This window comes from Saccostrea echinata, unplaced genomic scaffold (genome assembly GCF_033153115.1).
Source record: "Saccostrea echinata isolate AGI-Se365-2 ecotype Australia unplaced genomic scaffold, CSIRO_AGI_Sech_v1 ptg000029l, whole genome shotgun sequence".
NCBI classification, from domain to species: Eukaryota; Metazoa; Mollusca; class Bivalvia; order Ostreida; family Ostreidae; genus Saccostrea; species Saccostrea echinata.
Window position 1 is genome coordinate 24,936,946 of NW_026889778.1, and position 19,276 is coordinate 24,956,221.

At 31.7% G+C, this 19,276-nt stretch overlaps 1 protein-coding gene across 1 annotated transcript; it reads left to right on the forward strand.

Annotated features, from left to right (window-relative positions):
- Positions 1-1,817: 1,817 nt before the first annotated feature.
- On the forward strand, positions 1,818-15,707 carry LOC133195140 (uncharacterized). Its single transcript, XM_061331006.1, has 11 exons — positions 1,818-1,968; positions 2,157-2,272; positions 3,621-3,762; positions 4,248-4,388; positions 6,887-7,017; positions 7,117-7,267; positions 7,866-8,054; positions 12,494-12,609; positions 13,259-13,310; positions 14,249-14,345; positions 14,482-15,707. Exons 1-11 carry the CDS (start codon positions 1,818-1,820, stop codon positions 14,936-14,938), a joined length of 1,743 nt encoding a protein of 580 aa, XP_061186990.1. The 3' UTR covers positions 14,939-15,707.
- Positions 15,708-19,276: the final 3,569 nt, after the last annotated feature.

The window sequence follows — 19,276 nt, forward strand, 5'->3', positions numbered from 1 at the left end:
TTTACTTTTAATCACAAACAAAATTTGAAATCTCAAAAGAAGAAAATCAAAGTTTTTTTTTTTTTTTTTGTTTTTTTTTTTTTTAAAGCTAGGTTTACAAAGGGCTTAATTTGGCATTATACAGTAAACTCAGTTATAGCGGGGACCTATGAATTTACTTCCGAATCGTTGTATTCGTAATTCCTTATATCCGTATAAAGAATTCGTTAAAATATATATAACAATTTCACAATATGCATCTTTTCCTTCAAGTATGACTACCAAATATGTTCTTGGAGGTATTAAATACAGAATTTTACTTGGGGAATCAAGTATTTCTGAAGAATGGAATTTCAAATCTAAATAACTTGGGGAATCAAGTATTTCTGAGGAATGGAATTTCAAATCTAAATAAGCAGGTGTGTAAAGGCAGTACTCAGATCAAATTTCGGCGAATTTAGACTTTTTTTCATAAAATGTAACATAGATAAATCGGAAAAGCCATAAATAAAACATTTACTATTATTATCAATTGTATAGACGTCATTGAATCTTAGGCTAAAAGAAGCACTCCACCACGACGTCATCATGTGACGTCTATAGATAGAAAAATTGCCTTAATGAAAAAGTGAAAAGCTCAACACTACCCCGGAGATAATCCATTTCTTTGAGTGAAAATGATTATGGAAAAACATAACTGGGTCATGAAAAGTGCTGCTAGAATCCTACTCTCCCGACACAAAAAAAAAATATTCCAAAGTTTCGCATGAAACCTTACCAAAGTTTTTACATTTTATACATACGATCAAGGAATTGTTATTAATTCATGTTAACCACACGATTCTAGCAGCACTTTCCAAGTACTATTGAAAACAAGCTTTCGATGCAAACAAAAATTATGTTTCAAAGTATGCGGCATAGTGTTGAACTTTTGCATCTTTGTTGTTATAGAACGAGAGAGGAAACGCAGATCGGGATTTCAAAGCACTGCCTGTGTTCGTTATAAGAAAACATGATAAAAATATATATCAGCGTACCTGATTTTAATCTTTAATTAAGCCTAAATAGTTTCACTGCATGCAAATGTCTTTGTTACAAAGATGACGGTTGCAACAAAATGTTCTATTTCTGCAATGTTACAAAATGTATTCAGTTGTATTGAATAATCACATTTAATAAATGTATGAAAAATGTAGAGTGTATATCTGTATTATAATTATAGTAATATTTCTCGATTTAAATGGTCTCTTAAGAAATTATTTATTGATATACGAATTAGTACCTCAGGGGTTCTCAGATTCTAGTTTCCCGGGCAACTCCGGATTTGTTCCCTTTCAAGAAAAACATGTTTATGATTTATCAATGACAGATATATAGATTGAATTCTAGGAATATCAAACACCTGTTCTGGTTTATATTGAGACATTCCTTTATTTGTTGCAAAACTCATTCTCTATGGATTTTCTTTTACCAGACTATTATATTATTATATTATATTATATTATATTATATTATATTATATTATATTATATTATATTATACTATATTATATTATATTATATTATATTATTATATTACAGGCTTTCTTGCAATGATTTATGCATGAGAGATATTGAGGTGACTAAAATGTTTTCAGCAACATTTTAAAATTTATTGGCTTATATGTTTTATGTCAATATTTTATCAAACAAATTATATTTCATGAAATTTCAAGCAATTAAGTTTGTCATCGTTGGCCATTTAATCAAAAATTTAAGAAAATGCAGAATGTTACTTATCATTTCAAACAAATGATATTTGAAAGAGTACCATTTTCATTTGCAGATGATATCACAAGCATGTCTCTTGAAACGTCTTGGGATTGGTTTGAAGCTCAGCAACAATGTAATAAAAATAATGATACATTACCTTACAATGCTTCTGCCACGCCAACATCGGAATTCTGGTCTGGTGTCTACCAAAGACAATCTTTATGGATTAAAATTCTAGGTCTGTAGTCCACAATTTTTAGATTTATTAGATAGAGAGAGAGAGAGAGAGAGAGAGAGAGAGAGAGAGAGAGAGAGAGGTAATGATTGTGTAAAAGAAAACTAGTTTTGTCGACTACTTCACCTTTTGAATAAGAAAGGAAAGTTCAACCATCTTAACGAGCTTAACTCATTGGATTTCATTTTTAGGTTGTTATGATTCACAAGATATGTTTGACTATCAAGAATTCCATATGAATAATTCGTCCGCTGGGTTTTGTCAAGATATATGTGCATCAGTAAACTCGATAATTTTTGGAATTAAGGTATTTTTTTTAAAATTGATGTTTCTTTATTAATTTAGGTGCATCCTATAACTGTAACTTAAGAATGCATTGATTATTTTTAATACATGTAGTGTTTATAAAAAAATATGCAGACAAATAGTGCGTTTTATCCAATGCGCAAGATAAAAGGGAAAGAAAATGATTGATCGATTGTATGTTGTTTTTCGTCCCGTTCGAGAATTTTTCACTTATATAGAGACGTCACCATATACCGTTGAAGGGCTTCAAACTTAGACCTTTACTCGGCACTCAGGACCATTGAGCAGTGAGGGTTCTTTATCGTGCCAACGCCCACCGTGAAACGGGGCTTCGGTTTTTAAGGTCTCATCCGAAGGACCCGCAACTTTCACTTCAAAATCCCCAACGCTTGGCGAAGGAACAGTTACTACCTATTTTTTATCGACTTAGGTCAGTCGCGTCCGTGATTCGAACACACGACCTTCCGATCACGGAGCGAGCGCTCTACCGACTGAGCTACCGTGAGGTAAAAAATGTAAAATAGAAACATTTAAGAGAATGAATTATTCAAAGATGATGGATTTTTGTTGATGTAGCAAAACGCATATAATGTATTCTTTTTCAATTTGTTTATTTATTTTTTGCCAGTAAAAATAGTTTTTGAAATTCATGTTTGTCATAATCATGACTTCAGATCATACCTACATGAACGTGAAATAGATTTGCTATGTATATCCCTAAATACATATAGATACTAGTGTAACTCAAGTATCCAAAATTAAGTATATATATATATATATATATATATATATATATATATATATATATATATATATATATATATATATATATATATATATATATATAAGGGATTAATCCCTGTATTGGACTTAGTACAAATTTTATGGAAGAAAGGCTCTAAGTAAATATAGCTCTGGAGTTACTGCTTATCTTATTACAACAGTCATATCAAAACAAGGATGCAAAACAGTGAAAAAATACACTACTTGTGCCTTATATATATAACATAAGGAAGCGTTTGTGTCACATGGGTGAAATATTGATAAAAAGATTTATAATCATCAATGAATACAATAAAACACTCCCTAACTAAATACTTCCCACAGACTTTCTTTTAATCCTGCGTTCAGCTTTCGCAACGTTTTAAATGTGTAGCATACATGATTTAAAGCGGTATGTCGTTTTAAAAGTAAAAAAAAAAAATTAGTGCAAATCGTTTCTCCTCGATCTTAATTAATTCAGTTTATTGTAATTGTTGTCTTACCATCTGATCGTTCTACGTTTCATTTTATCTTTTTTATTTATTTTCATTTACTGTTCTATTTTATAAATGATATTCTACCTGTAGGAAAAGAACTGTTTGTGTCTGAAACGTCCAATTATCGCTAGGACGATCCCATCTTATCATTGCAATGAAACATGCGAAGATACAGAGGGTGTTCGGTTTTCAGAATGTGGAGGACCTAATGCCTATACTGTATACACTGCAGGTACAGTATATATGAAAGTGATGTTGAATCAAAATTATATTTGTATCACTTTTATGAAAAAAAATAATTATAAAAATCTCGTATATCATAATTTTTTTTTTACTTTCCGTTTATTTTTAACAATGTTTGATGTATTAACTCGCTTTCCAACATTCAACATGTTCAATGGGAAAATATATGCAAAACGTATCTTTTGCGAGTTCTATTTCTAACATTATGTTAAGCATTTTTAAATAATCTTCGAACTACATGTTGTGCAATTTAGTTTTCTGGACAAGGAACTGATTTTGACGTCTCTTTATGAATGAAAAATTCTCAAATGTACGTAAAACAACACACGATCAATCCATTAACCACTTTGACCATCAATTTGAAAAGCACTGACCTCTTGTCTTAAAAACATTTTGTACTTACATTGTATTAAGTATATTTTGATAAGTTTATATTTATATGTTCACCAAAATATAATTGTCAATATTTATTAGATTCATCATTTTCACTGAATTTGACAAAAGCTGATTATGGTGGGAAAACAGCTTGTGTTGCAGTAAACTGCGGTACTGAAAAAAGGTTTTCCATTTCCCCTAGTTGTTCTGAGTCATATTTTGGAGTCTGTGAAGATAAAGGTATCGTTTATAAACACACTAGAGTGCTTTATAGAATAATTAAAACTAAAATAAATCGAAGGGTTACCAGTTATTTATTTGCTACTAGCATTGTCATGATTTATAAAAGCACAGAAAAAAATAAACCAATACAAGAATGTTTATCATACAAAATCAGACATTAGAATAGAAATATGATTCCCCTGTCTTCAAACCTATGGTGAATAATGATATTGAAATTACATTTTAAAAATATATATTTCTCATTTTAAAACATGATAAATAGGTGCTTAAACTAACTATCCTCCAAATTAGATGTCAGCCTTTCTTTACTGGATACCGATTCGGATGCATTGTCAGAGTATTTAAATTTCGTTTGTGTGCAAGGTTATTGTAAAGCATATGGTCTCAGAGTACAGTTTTATGAGCTATGTAATATAATTCCTAATATCAAACACCTGCCACACAAACTCAAGAGACACAAGTTGAATCAACCGCCAGGAGTATTTTTGCAGAGTATGTCAAAGGTCAAGGTCAAGTGAATTGTAACCCAGGTAATTTTCATGATGTTTTATTTCAAACAATACACATGTTAAATAGCATTTATCTTTTAAATGTCAAAAATATGTTGTATATAGTCACAATGAACTATTTTGAAAAGTTGGTTAGAGGTCAAGTTAAAAGGTAACGATTTTCTTACCATGATGTTTTACAAAAGCCAAAGTGCCAAGCAAAAATGTGCAAAATATCAAATCCATACCTTTTACAGTTCTCAGGATATATGGTTTGACAGACGGACGGACGGACAGACAGACTCCGGATAAAGTGATCCCTAAGTTTTGCTCGCAGCTCTGCTGGCGACACAATGAAGCAAACAAACATTGCATTCAATTATTTGTAGATGCATGTGATTAAAAAAAAAAAAAAAACAGTGAAAAGCATAGTAACAATAATGGATCGAAAAGCATGTTTTTGGTTTCTTCTAATAAATAATTTTACAAATCCAGTTTGGTCTTTAATCAAGGCAAGTGGATCTAACCAGTGTTATTCAATGCTTGCATTGTACATTAATGGTGACCCAATGCCAGAATTCTTAAGAGAAATTAAGAAGTATTGATTAAAGAGAATCATGCATGCCTGCATTGGCCCCTGAGAAATCCCCTTAATACTTGCATTGGTTTTTGTGAGAGTTTCATAATGCTTTGGCTGATAAATGAGATTAATCTGAATGCTTGTATTAGCTCTTAAGAGAATAGGGCAATGCCTGCATTGGTTCTTTAAAGAGTCAGGCAATGTCTAAATTGGCTCTCAACAGAATCTCTCAATTTCTGCATTGGCTTGTTAGAGAATCTCTGAATGCTTACATTGACACTTGGGAGATTCGGACAATACCTCCTGCATTGTCTATGTAAAGAAAATCATGCTGCGTCTGCATTGGCCATGGAGTAACGATGAACTCCTTTCCTCACCCAATAGTCATTAAAATTTTACATCGACTCTACTTTAAACAAGTTTTCAAACATTATCAATAATTGGTGATTCTAAACGGGAATTCCCAAATAAGTTTTATTTTCGTAATAGCAGTCACCAATATCTAATTGCCCAATCAAACAAATTACGCATTCCTCTACCTTCGAATTCAATACATCAATTAAAAATACACAGAGTTCAATTGCATAATGTGATATGTGATTGCAAGGAATGTAATGGACAATGTTTATGTTTCAATGAATACTTTTACCATGCGATTTTGAAAATAGATAATTTAGACCAAAACATTTGTATCTGACTATTTTTCTTCATAAATATATATTATATTACAATCACATTGGTAATAAAAGCCGAAACATCTTCCGTGTGTTGTGTTTACCACTTTCTCATTTCAAATGATCGGGAAACTGCCCAGAATTGAGCAAATGACGACAAAATAGAGAGTACCTTAAAAATATGATTTTGTTTTATCCCAATCTTTTCGATTCAATACTTTTATTTTGAAATAATACTCGCATATTCTCTGACGACACCCTAAATTTTGCTCGTGCGCCAGAGGACCATATACCCTGTACGCATTCATATATGATAAAAAAAAACTTTTTTTTATCTATGTTCAAAAAGATAAGATATACATGTAACCAAATATGACAAAGAAATATTTGCTGAAAATTTCACATTAATGCACGCGTTGTTTTTCAATATTAACTGGAACCATCCTCGTAAATACATTCCGAAAAGAAATACAGTAAAAGATATATTTCATTGTAAACATACTTACATGTGTATATAATCATGGTTGAGAACTGGTGGTAACATGTTTTTCTTACAAAGACAACCTATAATATATATATATATATATATATATATATATATATATATATATATATATATATATATATATATATATATATATATATATATATATATATATATATATATATATATATAATAACTGTTTCTGCTTTCAAATAAAAAAAATGTCATGCATCAGTTTCGTTTTATTCATTTTCTTTTCTCTTTCGTAGGATATGTAGGCTGTTTTGAAGACCAAATGCCACGAACTCTCTCAGGAAAGAGAGAGTGGTCCAACGAAATGACTATAAAACTGTGCAGAAAGATTTGTTCAGATAGGAAAACAAAGTTTTTTGGTGTTGAGGTTGTTTCGTTAACTATATATTTTATGTAACACATTCAAAGATTCAAGGACGCAAAAACCAGTATATTCATTTCATTGGAATATATTATTTTTTAACAGTATTCATCTGAATGTTTTTGTGGAAGCCATCTTACGGGGAGGAACAACAAGGCTGAACATGAATGTAAAATGAAATGCAGTGGAGATAACCGTCAAATCTGTGGTGGACCATGGAGAATCAACATATACAGAAACCCATACTACGAAATTGGTAGTAATCGAGGAATTCGATTTATCATGCTAAAAAAGTTAAATAAAAGTGTCATTAAAAAGTTCCCTTTCAGTCTATTCCTCTATTCCAATTTCTTCCATTCTTTTCATAAAACTAAAAGAAAAAATAAAGTATAATGCATGCTTTTCTGATAATATATTTCTCAAATACCCCTACATTAATTTTCCAGTTTTTTTTTTTTTCAGGTTTTCAAAGATATTTTTAAAAGAATCACATTTTCTACTGAAGCTATGCCTTTGTAACCTGTTATTATAAATTGCCAATATATATGTCTTATTTTGGCACTATACAGTATTACTAGGACTGTTTTATTATTCAAATAATTAGAATAAACATTTCTCTGTCCTAATTTACGAATCTGCAAACCCTCAGTGCGAAAGGCTATTATAGCACTTGCATAGCAGGACACTGAGGTTTCTACATTGTAGCAACAAATTTCGTAATCTAGGAATTGTTTTCAGTTTATAGTCTAGTCATGTGAAATTCATGACTGTATCCTCAAACTCCAGTAACTTCAACATTAACATGTAATATCTGTGCGAGTTCCTGTAGATGATGTTTGCGTATTATTTTAAAGTAGATAGAGATGCTACACAGAACTGGACAGAATCGATGAAATGGTGCAAAAAATGGTCTCTGCCTACTTACTTATATGGAAATGTATCACTTCTAAACGCGTCCCACGCATGCCGAGCATTGCATAGGACAAAGGATGGTTTATCATGGCTTGGTATTGCAAAAGAAGTATATATGGGATATGATCGAGGTAAACGTTTTCTTTTTATCTTTTGTCTTTAATTTCATTTAACAAAGCAAGGCAATATTGACTTTCCAAGGGGTTAAAAATGAAAATACCTACTTATTCTTTTTAGGCTGTTAATCCAAAATAAAGGGCTGGACAATTTTTGTCTTGTTTTGCCATGAAAACTGATTTAGTACTTAGTGCTTCTACTCATATAAATGTGATATTTTCCCTAAAAGGCGTTAACATGATAGTTCTTCATCACGGTTACAGAAAGGTTATAAAAATCTTCTAGACTTTCTCAAAGAAGTACTAAGATGGTTAAGGTAGAGGTAGAGTGCAGTATCTTAAATTCACATGAAAGACCGCACTATTAGTAATACCTAAGTAGGTGCAAAATTAAGATAAAGTTTCAACATACTAATGCAGCGTAATTATACCAACACTACGTTCTTTGCTTTAACAGTTTTTTAAGGTCACCTGAGTCACTCAGGTAACCTATTGCTATCTGTTTTAGTCCGTCGTCGTGCGTCGTCCGTCGTCCGCCGTGTGTTAACATTTGAACATTTTCAGCTTCTTCTCTGAAACCGCTGAACCAATTTCAGCCAATTTTAGCATATGGATCTATGTGTAAATGGGAATAAACATTGTGAATTTTTATGGTCCCTGTCCCCCTGGGCCCTGAGGGGTGGGGTAAAACCACCAAAATTAATGTAATCTTTAAAAATCTTCTTCTTTACTCCTAGACATCAAGCAGTCAAACTGTTGGCATGATTGTAATAAGCATTGAGCCCTCTACCAAAATTGTGAAATTCATGGCCCCAGGGTCAGGGATTCTGGTGCTAGGGCGGGGCTATATTGATAATATAGTGAAAGTGCATTTTTTTTTCTTTGAAAATATTCTGCTCTACTCCTGGGTATTATTGAAACAAATTAAATACATAGTTATCATAAGCAAGGATGCCTCTTCCAAAATTGTAATTTCATGGCCCCTGGATCAGGGAGTTACTTTACCAAAATTGTGGAATTCATAACCCCAGGGTCAGGCGTTCTGGTGCTAGAGCGGGGCTATATAAATCATATAGTGAAAGTGCATTATTTCTTTGAAAATCTTCTTCTCTACTCCTGGGTATTATTGAAACAAATTAAATACATAGTTATCATAAGCAAGGATGCCTCTTCCAAAATTGTGAATTTCATGGCCCCTGGATCAGGGGTTCTGGTGTTAGGGTGGGGCTATATAGATCCTATAGTGAAGGTGAATTATTTCTTTGAAAATCTTCTTCTCTGCCTCTGGGTAATAATTAAACAAACTAAGTACATTGTTATGATAAGCAAGGATGCATCTTTGAAAATTGTGAAATTCATGGCCCCAGGATCAAGGGTTCTGGTGAAAAAGGGGGGAGCTCTATTGATTAAATAGTGAAAATGCATTAATGCTTTAAAAAAAATCTTCTCTGCCCCTGGGTATTATTTAAACAAACTAAGTACATGGTTATGATAAGCAAGGATGCCTCTTCCAAAATTATGAATTTCATGGCCCCAGTGTCAAGGGTTCTGGTGAAAAATTGATTATATAGTGAAAAAGCAAAATTTCTTGCTTCTGGTTAAAAAAGCAAAGAGGCTAAGTGTATAGCTACGAGGAGCAACTCTTCCAGAGTAGTGAATTGCATGACCCCTGGGTCAGATCTAGATGTGCTGGTGTAAGGGTAGGGTTCTTGATAATGTAGTGAAAATGCATTAATTCTATTAAATAATCCTGTCTGCTCCTTAGTGTGTAGCAGATAAACAAAGTGATTATTTATGAAGAGCAAACTTCTGGTCCTAGGGTGAGAGGTTCTGGTGTTTCTCTAGGGGGGGGGGGGGGGGGGGGGGGGGTAGGGGCTCAATTAATAATATAGTGGATCTATAGTAAAAATGAATTATTTCTTTAAAAATCTTCTCTGCACCTGGGCATATCAGAGGCAAAAAGAGCAAAAAAAGTAAGTTTTAATAAGGAAGGGTATTTTTACCAGATTTTTGAACATCTGGACCATTTGTTCAAGTGTTCTGGTCATGGCTAGGGCTCTATTAATTTGTAATCTACTGAGAGGAGTTATTCCCCTTTGCCAATTACTTTTGATAATTGAACACTGTAAATAATGTACTTGAAAGGTTAATAGAATAAGAGAATTATGCAAGAATTTTTATTGTATAATACAAAAAGTACTTTCATAGTTTTAATGATCAGGTAGACTTGTAAGTAATAGATGAATAAAAATGAGACAAAAATAACTCGTCTTATTAAATGTTCTTCAAAGACAAAGAGAGGCCAATGTAAGAGATTACAACAAGAAATTAAGATAGTACAGAAGCACTGATAGTCTGTTAATATACTGTATGGTGATATTGATGAATGGGGAACACATTAGAACTTAATTTATGAACTGTTAATAAATGCTAGACCAATTATTTTGTTGATCCTAATCATCCTATTTTTCTTGCTTTTGGGCAACAAAGTGTCACCTTTCAGTACATTTTATACCCTATGGATCCTCTAAATTCTTGTATTATGCTCAGGTGACCGTTAAGGCCCTTGGGCATTTTGTTTAAATGTTAATGGGGTTTCGATAACGAACGCAATAATAATTTCTAAAATTCTCGGTATAATATCATGGCTTACATGATTCTAGATCATTGCAGACCAATATATTATAAATTTGTTTCTAAAAAACTTCTCTTATCTGAATTTTTAAAACTACAAAATTCAGTAGTGTTTGATTGACATAAATATTACACAAAATATAATCAACTCTTAATATTGAAGAAAAGTGGAAAATTGGTTGTGCATAAATGAAAAATGTTATGTAACCTAGAAAACAAAGAGTAAAAATTGTTAGAAGAAAAAAGAAAACAAACACATCAGCATTGTCATATTGTGGTCAGTGAAGTATGCTGAGTTAGAAAATTGAACATATCCGGTCGTGTAAAAATTAACAATTATAACAGAGCTCGTGCCCATTTTTACAAGTTTTACAAACACAGATGTTTGACCTGACCTTATGAAGAATGTCTTTGTCGTTGAATTTTAAGAATGTGCATGTAAGTTCCATTCATGAAACTGAAATTAATTTTAAAATTTGAAATTATAAATAAAAACGGTAATGCAACTGTGTCCAAGCCCCTTTAAATAAGGTGACAGCACTTTCATTAAAAAGTTAGTGCATTTTATTTCTATCGTGAGTTTGAATTTTTTTCATTTCAAATTCACGATAAGTGCTATCATATGGTAAATAACATTAATCTAAAAAGACATTATTTGTAGGTTTTTATTTTACACAATATAACTGTTTGTTTGTTTTTGGGATTCCCTTTCATGTGCTGACTTACCCTAGCTATAGCTTTAAGGGCGGTCTGGTTGACTAGATGAAATTTTCAAAGTTTATTTGCTTTTATGTCTTACATACTGAGATGTAAGGGATTTAAAAGATAATATTTTTCTTTCCTCATCATAATTGTACAACTTAAAATAGAGGTGGTAAACTGAGTTTAAAATCTAGCAGGGACTATATTTTTGGCGGAACAGTGGCGTATGAAAATATCTCCTTTTCTGCTCCTCAAAATTACTACAAAACAATGAATTTAGTTAAATTTTTTAAACAAGCAAAGACTTAAAGAAAATTTCAAATGTAAGTAAAATTAATAATAATGGACTGATGTTTCAAAATATATCAAAAAAATATGATTTTCCAAACAAACTACAATTTTGTTCACTTTTAAAGGCTTCCACTCTAAGTACAAATTTGACCAAAAAATCCGTAAAAAGTGTTGTTTTTTTTCTCTCTCTCTCTCTCTTACTAAACGGTCAAAACTTGTTTTTGTATCAATTTGTATCTTTTAATGACTACTTTACCATATGTTGAAATAAGAAAAACTTAAATATACGAAGCATATAAAAATAACTAATATATCCTAAAATATCTAAGAAAAATAGAGGAAATAATATCTATTTTAGTTAAATTATTTATGTCAATTTGGTAGTTTTATCTGATAGACCCTATATGGTAATATCTTTTTGTGCAAAAAGAAAAACATTTAATCTTTCGAAATAAAAGTAGGCATCGCATGATAAACAACAGTATTTTTTTATTCGTAAGGTCAAAAGAAAGGTCTTAAGGAAAAAGATAATGACCTTGACCTGACCTTGCTTTTAAAATAAAACGGTCAATTTAATCTAATTGATACCATCACTTAATGAAAATGTCTTCTTGAATCTATAAAAAAATTATTAATTTTTTTAAATACAAGGTATTGAGAAGAATCCCTCCTGAACATTAAATGACATTTATTGTGTTTTATTTGATTTATTGTTTGGGCATTAGGTCTCGCTTCTTTAACAACATGAAGCTATACAATAATATGAAATAAACTGCTTAATTCAGTCCGTAAATATTCATTATATTTTTTTTGAATCCATTATCCAGGTGTAATGGTTGATCCCAACCACAGAAAAACGTTTCTGCAGTGTCAGAAATGTAACCGCACTGGCTGTGTATTTGTGGACTGCTTCAAAAAACTGAATAATGTTCTTTGCGAAAAGGTACATTCGTTTGTAAATATATGATATTCTTTCTTCCTCAATCGTTTGATAAGGAAAAGTAATCCACGAAGATTTTGAGTTGTTCGTACATGATATTATGTAGTAAGCAATCAACGGATCAAATACTTTCGATTCATTCCTTTGAATGGTTTAGATGAAATGTTTCAGTTAAATCACATTAAACTGTGAAATTTGGATGCAAGTGTAAAAGCAAGTTTCTTGACACCTAATTTATTCTTAACAGGGCTCTAATTGGCGACTAATTTAGTCGCCATGGCGCCTAAAATTTTTGATTGGCGCCTAACATTTTTCCATAAGTCGCCAAATTGGCGACCATTATAAATTGACTCGGCGATCGTCGAATTCCGAAAAATTTCACATTTTTAACTATTTTTCTGAAAAAGCGAAGAGAAATTTAAAAGAAGAGGAAATTTTTTTTAGCAATGGACATGTCGTGTTTTCTTAGGCACGTCATGGATCCCTATATTCTAATTAACATTTAAAGTTGGCACCTTAGAAAAATTGCCTGGCGACTAAAAATTTGCATTGTCGTATGATTTTTTTTGATAAAGCGCCAGCTGGCGCCTAAATTTTAGAGGCCACTTAGAGGTCTGCTTAAGGTTTTTCTGACTTCCTCTGTTTCTTACAGACTCTACTTGATGAAGTTACTACGGTTGATTTCGCACTAGCCACCCCTGAAGGTAAACATACTAGTACCCGTACTTCATATCATCAAAGGCATGGATCACTAAAGTAAATATTTCTGGTCCCTAAAAGTAAACGTATAACATATATTATATGAACCACGTCTGACTGTTTTATTCACGTATAAATAAATATTTGTAGCATAATTTAGAATGTTATACTTTCTTGTAAATTAGTTGAATCTGGAAAAAAAAAAAAAAAAAAAAAAAAAAAAAAACACTATTACCCTCTGAATGATGAAACACGCCCTCCAGCGTAGCAAAAGTCAACATTGCTTGAATTGGGTATGGGTGATATTCCAAAAAATATTGACTGCGCAGAATTTATGCACACACGGTTCAGTGTTGCATGTATCTGTATAAAGCATTCAGTATAATATAATAAATAGAGCATGTACATGTACATGTAGTTGAGGGTAACATTGAAAACTATCACCCCAAGAAAACCATTGTCAACCGAGGCGCAGCCGGGAGTGACAATGGTTTTCTTGGGGTGATAGTTTTCAATGTTACCATCAACTACATGCAGTATTTATGTAATATCATTCTGTAGTATTTTTTAGGAAGTTTTGGTCTTAACGATATGTTTTAAGAGACCTAGCAGTCTTTATAGGATCTTTTATGAATTATTATTTCAGTAGCATAGTTAATTATAGTGTGTGTGCTTATCAGGGATGATCCTGACTCAAGGTCATGATATGGACTGGGAAATGGTTGATTGATTTGCAGGTTACATATTATAATCTCTAGTCAATAATATAAAAGAGAATTGTTGTAAGCTTTAATATAGGCCAAATGGATATGATGTCAGCAGACTATAACCAGGGCGTGTCATAATCATTTACCCGTATAAAAGTCATTTACATCATTACAACTTGATAGCGCTCATTCTGGAAGGTGTTTAACGAATTCACGCTTTTTTTTTTAAATTTCAGATTTAAGAAACCTAGTTACTATCATTACATTAATTGCGTCGTTAGCGGTGGCCTTTATTCTTGCTAGTTGTTCAGCAATTGTCACTTGGTATATCCGGTATGTATCACTGTTTACTTTAAGGTTTATTATTAATATTATTATTATTATTTATTAATTTGTGCTTTTATTATATATTAATGTGTTAAAAATTCTTCCTTATATAGTATTTTTCTCAATTCTATATATTTTAAAGCAAAAAGGAAGCAGAAAACAAAGAAGAAAAGACAAATCTTCAAAGTTCAAATCCTAGCGAAAATTTGTACGCTAATGTAAATGGCGACCATGAAATGATCGAATATAATTCCGTACAGAGACCTTCACCAAACGATTTTAGCAAACAAGAAAATCCTAAGCAAAATTTAGATGAACCATATCGGGGAACAATTGATGGAGTCTATGATCATCTCGGGGATAAGGAAATTACACAAAACAATAATGAAAATGTATATGACCACGCATCTGTAGCCATGGAACCAGAGTACGGGGGGTATGATACTAGTGCTGTAACCCGAAACAAATTTCATGAACAGGCTACTTATGATCATGCCGGATCTTACTCTGATTATGGACAGCATGATATACAAGTCGAAAAGTTGGAAGATACTTACTCCAGATTGCATAATATAACGCCACGGAGCGGACACTCTTAAAAATAACACGTATTCATGATAATTCGCTGAAGGAGGGCTCTACATGTATAAATTATGTCGCTCGTAAGACGTCAGAGCAGAAGTGTTTAACTTTTCATTAGTGGCGAGTCTTATACATGCTATAGGGGTTTGCACTTGACTTTTGTGCAATATATGCAATTGTGCGATGACAAAACAAGGTTCATATGTTAGCAGTTACAATATGTAGGTACACAATCATGTACATGTATCATAAATGGGAGATGTTCTGACAACTTGCAAAAAAAGTAAAATAAATAAATAAAATAAAATAAATAATAAACTGAAATGGAAAAAAAAAAGTTCTAGATATATATGATTTAGAATTTGTTACTGTCTTTGTTTGATGAATAATTTAGGCCTATAGCAGAGACAAATGACAGTGTTTCAGCCTATATATAGTAAGTTCAAATGAAAAAAAAAAAATCAATCGTTCAGTAACATTTGGTTCAGAGGAAGATCAGTCATAATTCAAAAATCTCGTCTTAAGTAGCACAGAATGGAAAGGTAAGGCTAAGTAAAGATATACGGTATATAGATCTATATATTTAAGCTGTTTTAAACAGAAACTGCATGTTGATCAATAGTCAAACAATTTTAAAATTAATCATCATCATTATTATTATTTCTTGTGCTACATGTATGTGATGTTGACAGGGAGAGTTTGTGTGGATGGGGTCGGGTTAAACCAAATACTAAGTACTTGAAATCAGGGAGAATAAAATAAATCAGTGTTGATAGTCCTTAAAAGGAAATCTCTCTCTCTCTCTCTTTTCATATATAATATATATATATATATATATATATATATATATATATATATATATATATATATATATATATATATATATATATATATATATATATATATATATATATATATATATATATATATATATATATATATATATATATATATATATAATGAAAAATCCAATTTTTGGTACAGTAAAGTATTGATATATCCAATGAAAAAATCAAGAATCACAAGACTCGAATAATCATTTTAACCGTAAGCGCTTTCATTTTGTAACTGTCTGAAGAGCCATTAAAAGGCAGAAAGCGCTTACGGTTAAAATGATTATTCGAGTTTTGTGATTCTTGATTTTTTCATTGGATATATATATAAATGAAGTGGATTAGATTTCTATTTCATAGCCCTCGTTTCGTAAATTATATTTTGCAAGTATTTGCTGGTATTTCAGTCTGATAATTCTATTTACCTTATGTTTTCAGCTGTTACTTACGTAAAACCCCTTTATTATTTGTCTTTTATAAGTTAGGACATGTGTTGACATTCCACATGTTTTACTTTTTAAACAGGAAGTGTCATCCAAGTTGGGAGTCTTTCCATAGTACTTTTGAAAGCTGTGTTCTGATTGGTTAAGTTAGTTGTAGGATCTTTGATGTTTATTGGCTTTTATATTTGGGCCTATAGCTAGGGTCTTTAAATCCGAGTTCGTGTAGTTTTCTTCACTTGGGTTGGGGAACAGACCTAATTGTTAGTTCCTCTTTACAGTACTAATAAAACCTACTGGTTTAAACGCACTTATTTGTTTAGTACCCTTTAGTAGTGCTAACAAAATCTTATGATTTAACAGCACTCTAGGTCTTAGCTAGCTTTAGTTTCACGTTTTTCACAAGTTCTAGGTTTTTGTTAGGAAACAGTTAGGATGTAGGATTTATAGAGTTAATTTAGTTTTCCCCTTTCCAAGTCCAGCCTGGTCTAGGGATTTGTAGATAACAGGTATAATTCCTAGAACCACTATTCACTATTTATTATTCATTTTTGGTGTTGTTTATTTTCTGGGTTAGATATTTTTTTTTTAGTCCAGATTTAGCTTTATTATTTTTAAGTTCAACTCTAGAGTGTTGATTAGTAGAGTTCATATTGGGTGATGTAGCTCATTTTCCTTACATTTTCCAGCTCATTGGCATTTTCAGTTGTGTATATTTTTGCCCATTTTATTTTCATAAGTATGGAGGCTCAGTAGGGACATAGATATTTCTATTTAAGCATCTTTCATTTTTCAAAGGGTTTCCACATTCCTCCCATTTTTTTTTATTAAATTTTTCACAAACTTCTTATTTATTTATTGAGATTATTGTTATTCACTTGCCAAATTAAATTATATTTTTGATAAAACTATTTATTCCTGTGCAATTTTGAAAGACTTTATTCTCTGTTAAATTTTGATTATTATTTGTTATCATTTACAAAGGTTAATTTAATTCTCTATTAAATTTATAAAACTTACAACTGTGTTTTCATTTAGCGTTGATCATAGTTCAGATATCCCCTTACCTGGGTTGACAATCATAACTGGAGGTAGTTTACTGCTTTAAGCCAAGTTGGCTTGTAACTTTGCTAAGCTATTCATTAAAGAGTTCTACTCCCGGTTACATAATTATGTTCACCAAACGAAGTTTGGGAACATATTGTTTTTACTCTGTTTCTTCTTCTTCTTCTTCTTATTATTATTATTATTAAGGTCTTCCGTCTTCACGGAAGACCTTATAGTGATTCTACTGTTTCGTATTAAGGTCTTCCGTTTCAGACGGAAGACCTTATAGTGATTCTACTGTTTCTTCTTTTTATTATTAAGGTCTTCCGTTTCAGACGGAAGACCTTATAGTGATTCTACTGTTTCTTCTTTTTCTTTTTATTATTATTATTATTTTTTTTTCCCCTTTTCTTTTCGGACGATTTCTCGGAGATGGCTGGATGGATTTTCTTGAAATTTTCAGGGATAATAGAGAATGAAAATACCTACAAATGCATCTTTCATTTTTTTCAAAATTCACTTCCGGTCGTCAGATATGTCCGATTTCCGTTTTTTTTCAGAAATATTTTGTCCGAGTCATATCTCAGAAACGGTAAGATATTAAGACACCAAACTTACATGAATAATAGATCTTGAGGAGTAGGCAAATCCATTTGGGTTAAGATCATCAGTCGTCACTTCCGGTCGTCACAGGAAGTGATCAAAGAAATCGAAAATTTCATCTTTTCTTTTTTGAATATTTTTTTGCATCACATTATTGCATCTCATTTGTAGTTTCGAAATATGTTGGTCCCACCGGAAACAAAAACGTCAACTTCCGGCTATAAGCGAAAAACTGCATAATTTGAGTATTTTACTTTCCCATAAATATTTTTTATAGACAATGTATTTGAACTGATTTTTGAATATGTTATCAAGACTGTAAATGTCTAGAGTACCGTCAAATATCTTTGTAAAATTCACTTCCGGTCGCGCGTTTAAATGTCCACAAAATGAGAACTTGTCCCAGTGATATCTCAGAAACGGTAAGAGATTTAGACACCAAACTTATAGGAGTATTAGACCTTGAGAAGTAGACAAAACCATTTGGGTTAAAAGCGTTAGTCGTCACTTCCGGTTGTCACAGGAAGTGATCAAAGAAATCAAAAATTTCAACTTTTCTCTTTTGGAATAAGACTTGCATCATATAATTGTATCTTTTTCACAGTTACGATATGTGTTGGTCCCACCGAAACAAAAAACGACAACTTCCGGTTATAAGAGAAAAACTACATAGTAGGGTATTTAATTTTCCGATACATATCGCCTATAGATAGAGTTCTTTAAATGATTTTTATATATGTTATTGAGACTGCAGATGTCTAGAGTGATGTGAAATATTTTAGTAAAATTCACTTCCGGTCGCGTGTTTTCTTGTCCTCAAAATGAAAAGTTATTTCAGCGAGATCTCGGAAACGGCATGAAAGTAAGACACCAAACTTATAGGAGTAATACAACTTGGTGAGAAGGCAAACCACATAGGGTTAAAAGCGTCAGTCGTCACTTCCGGTGATCACAGGAAGTGATCGAAGAAAACAAAAATTTCAACTTTTTTTTTTTAAAACTAAAACTTTCATCACTTTATTGCTTCCCTTTCGCTGTTTTGAAATATGTTAGATTCCACCGGGAAAAAAAACTCTAAACTTCCGGTTTTAAGAGATAAACTACGTTATTTCGTGGTTTAACTTTCTCATAAATATCACTTATAGATAAGTATTTGAAATGTTTTTTACATATGCTGTAGATACTGCAAAAGTCAAGAGAAAATTTTTATTCACTTCACTTCCGGTCGAGTGTTTTCCTGTCTTCAAAATTAGAATTTGTTCTCACAATTGTTCGGCAACAGTAAAAGACTGAAGTCTAAAACTTTCAGGACTTATAGTCAGTCATCAGTTTATTTGCTTCGTGTAAAAATCGTGTGTCGTCATTACTTCCGATCGTGACAGGAAACGAAGCAAAAAAGTATTTTTTAACTTATTTTGTTTTTACATAAGTT

Bases quoted from the DNA above. Each gene is read 5' to 3' on its own strand.
- LOC133195140 (XM_061331006.1), top strand. From the start codon at position 1,818: ATGTCTCTTGAAACGTCTTGGGATTGGTTTGAAGCTCAGCAACAATGT. The intron at 1,969-2,156 runs GTCTGTAGTCCA...TTTCATTTTTAG, and splicing joins TTTATGGATTAAAATTCTAG to GTTGTTATGATTCACAAGAT. The intron at 7,018-7,116 runs GTTGTTTCGTTA...ATTTTTTAACAG, and splicing joins CAAAGTTTTTTGGTGTTGAG to TATTCATCTGAATGTTTTTG.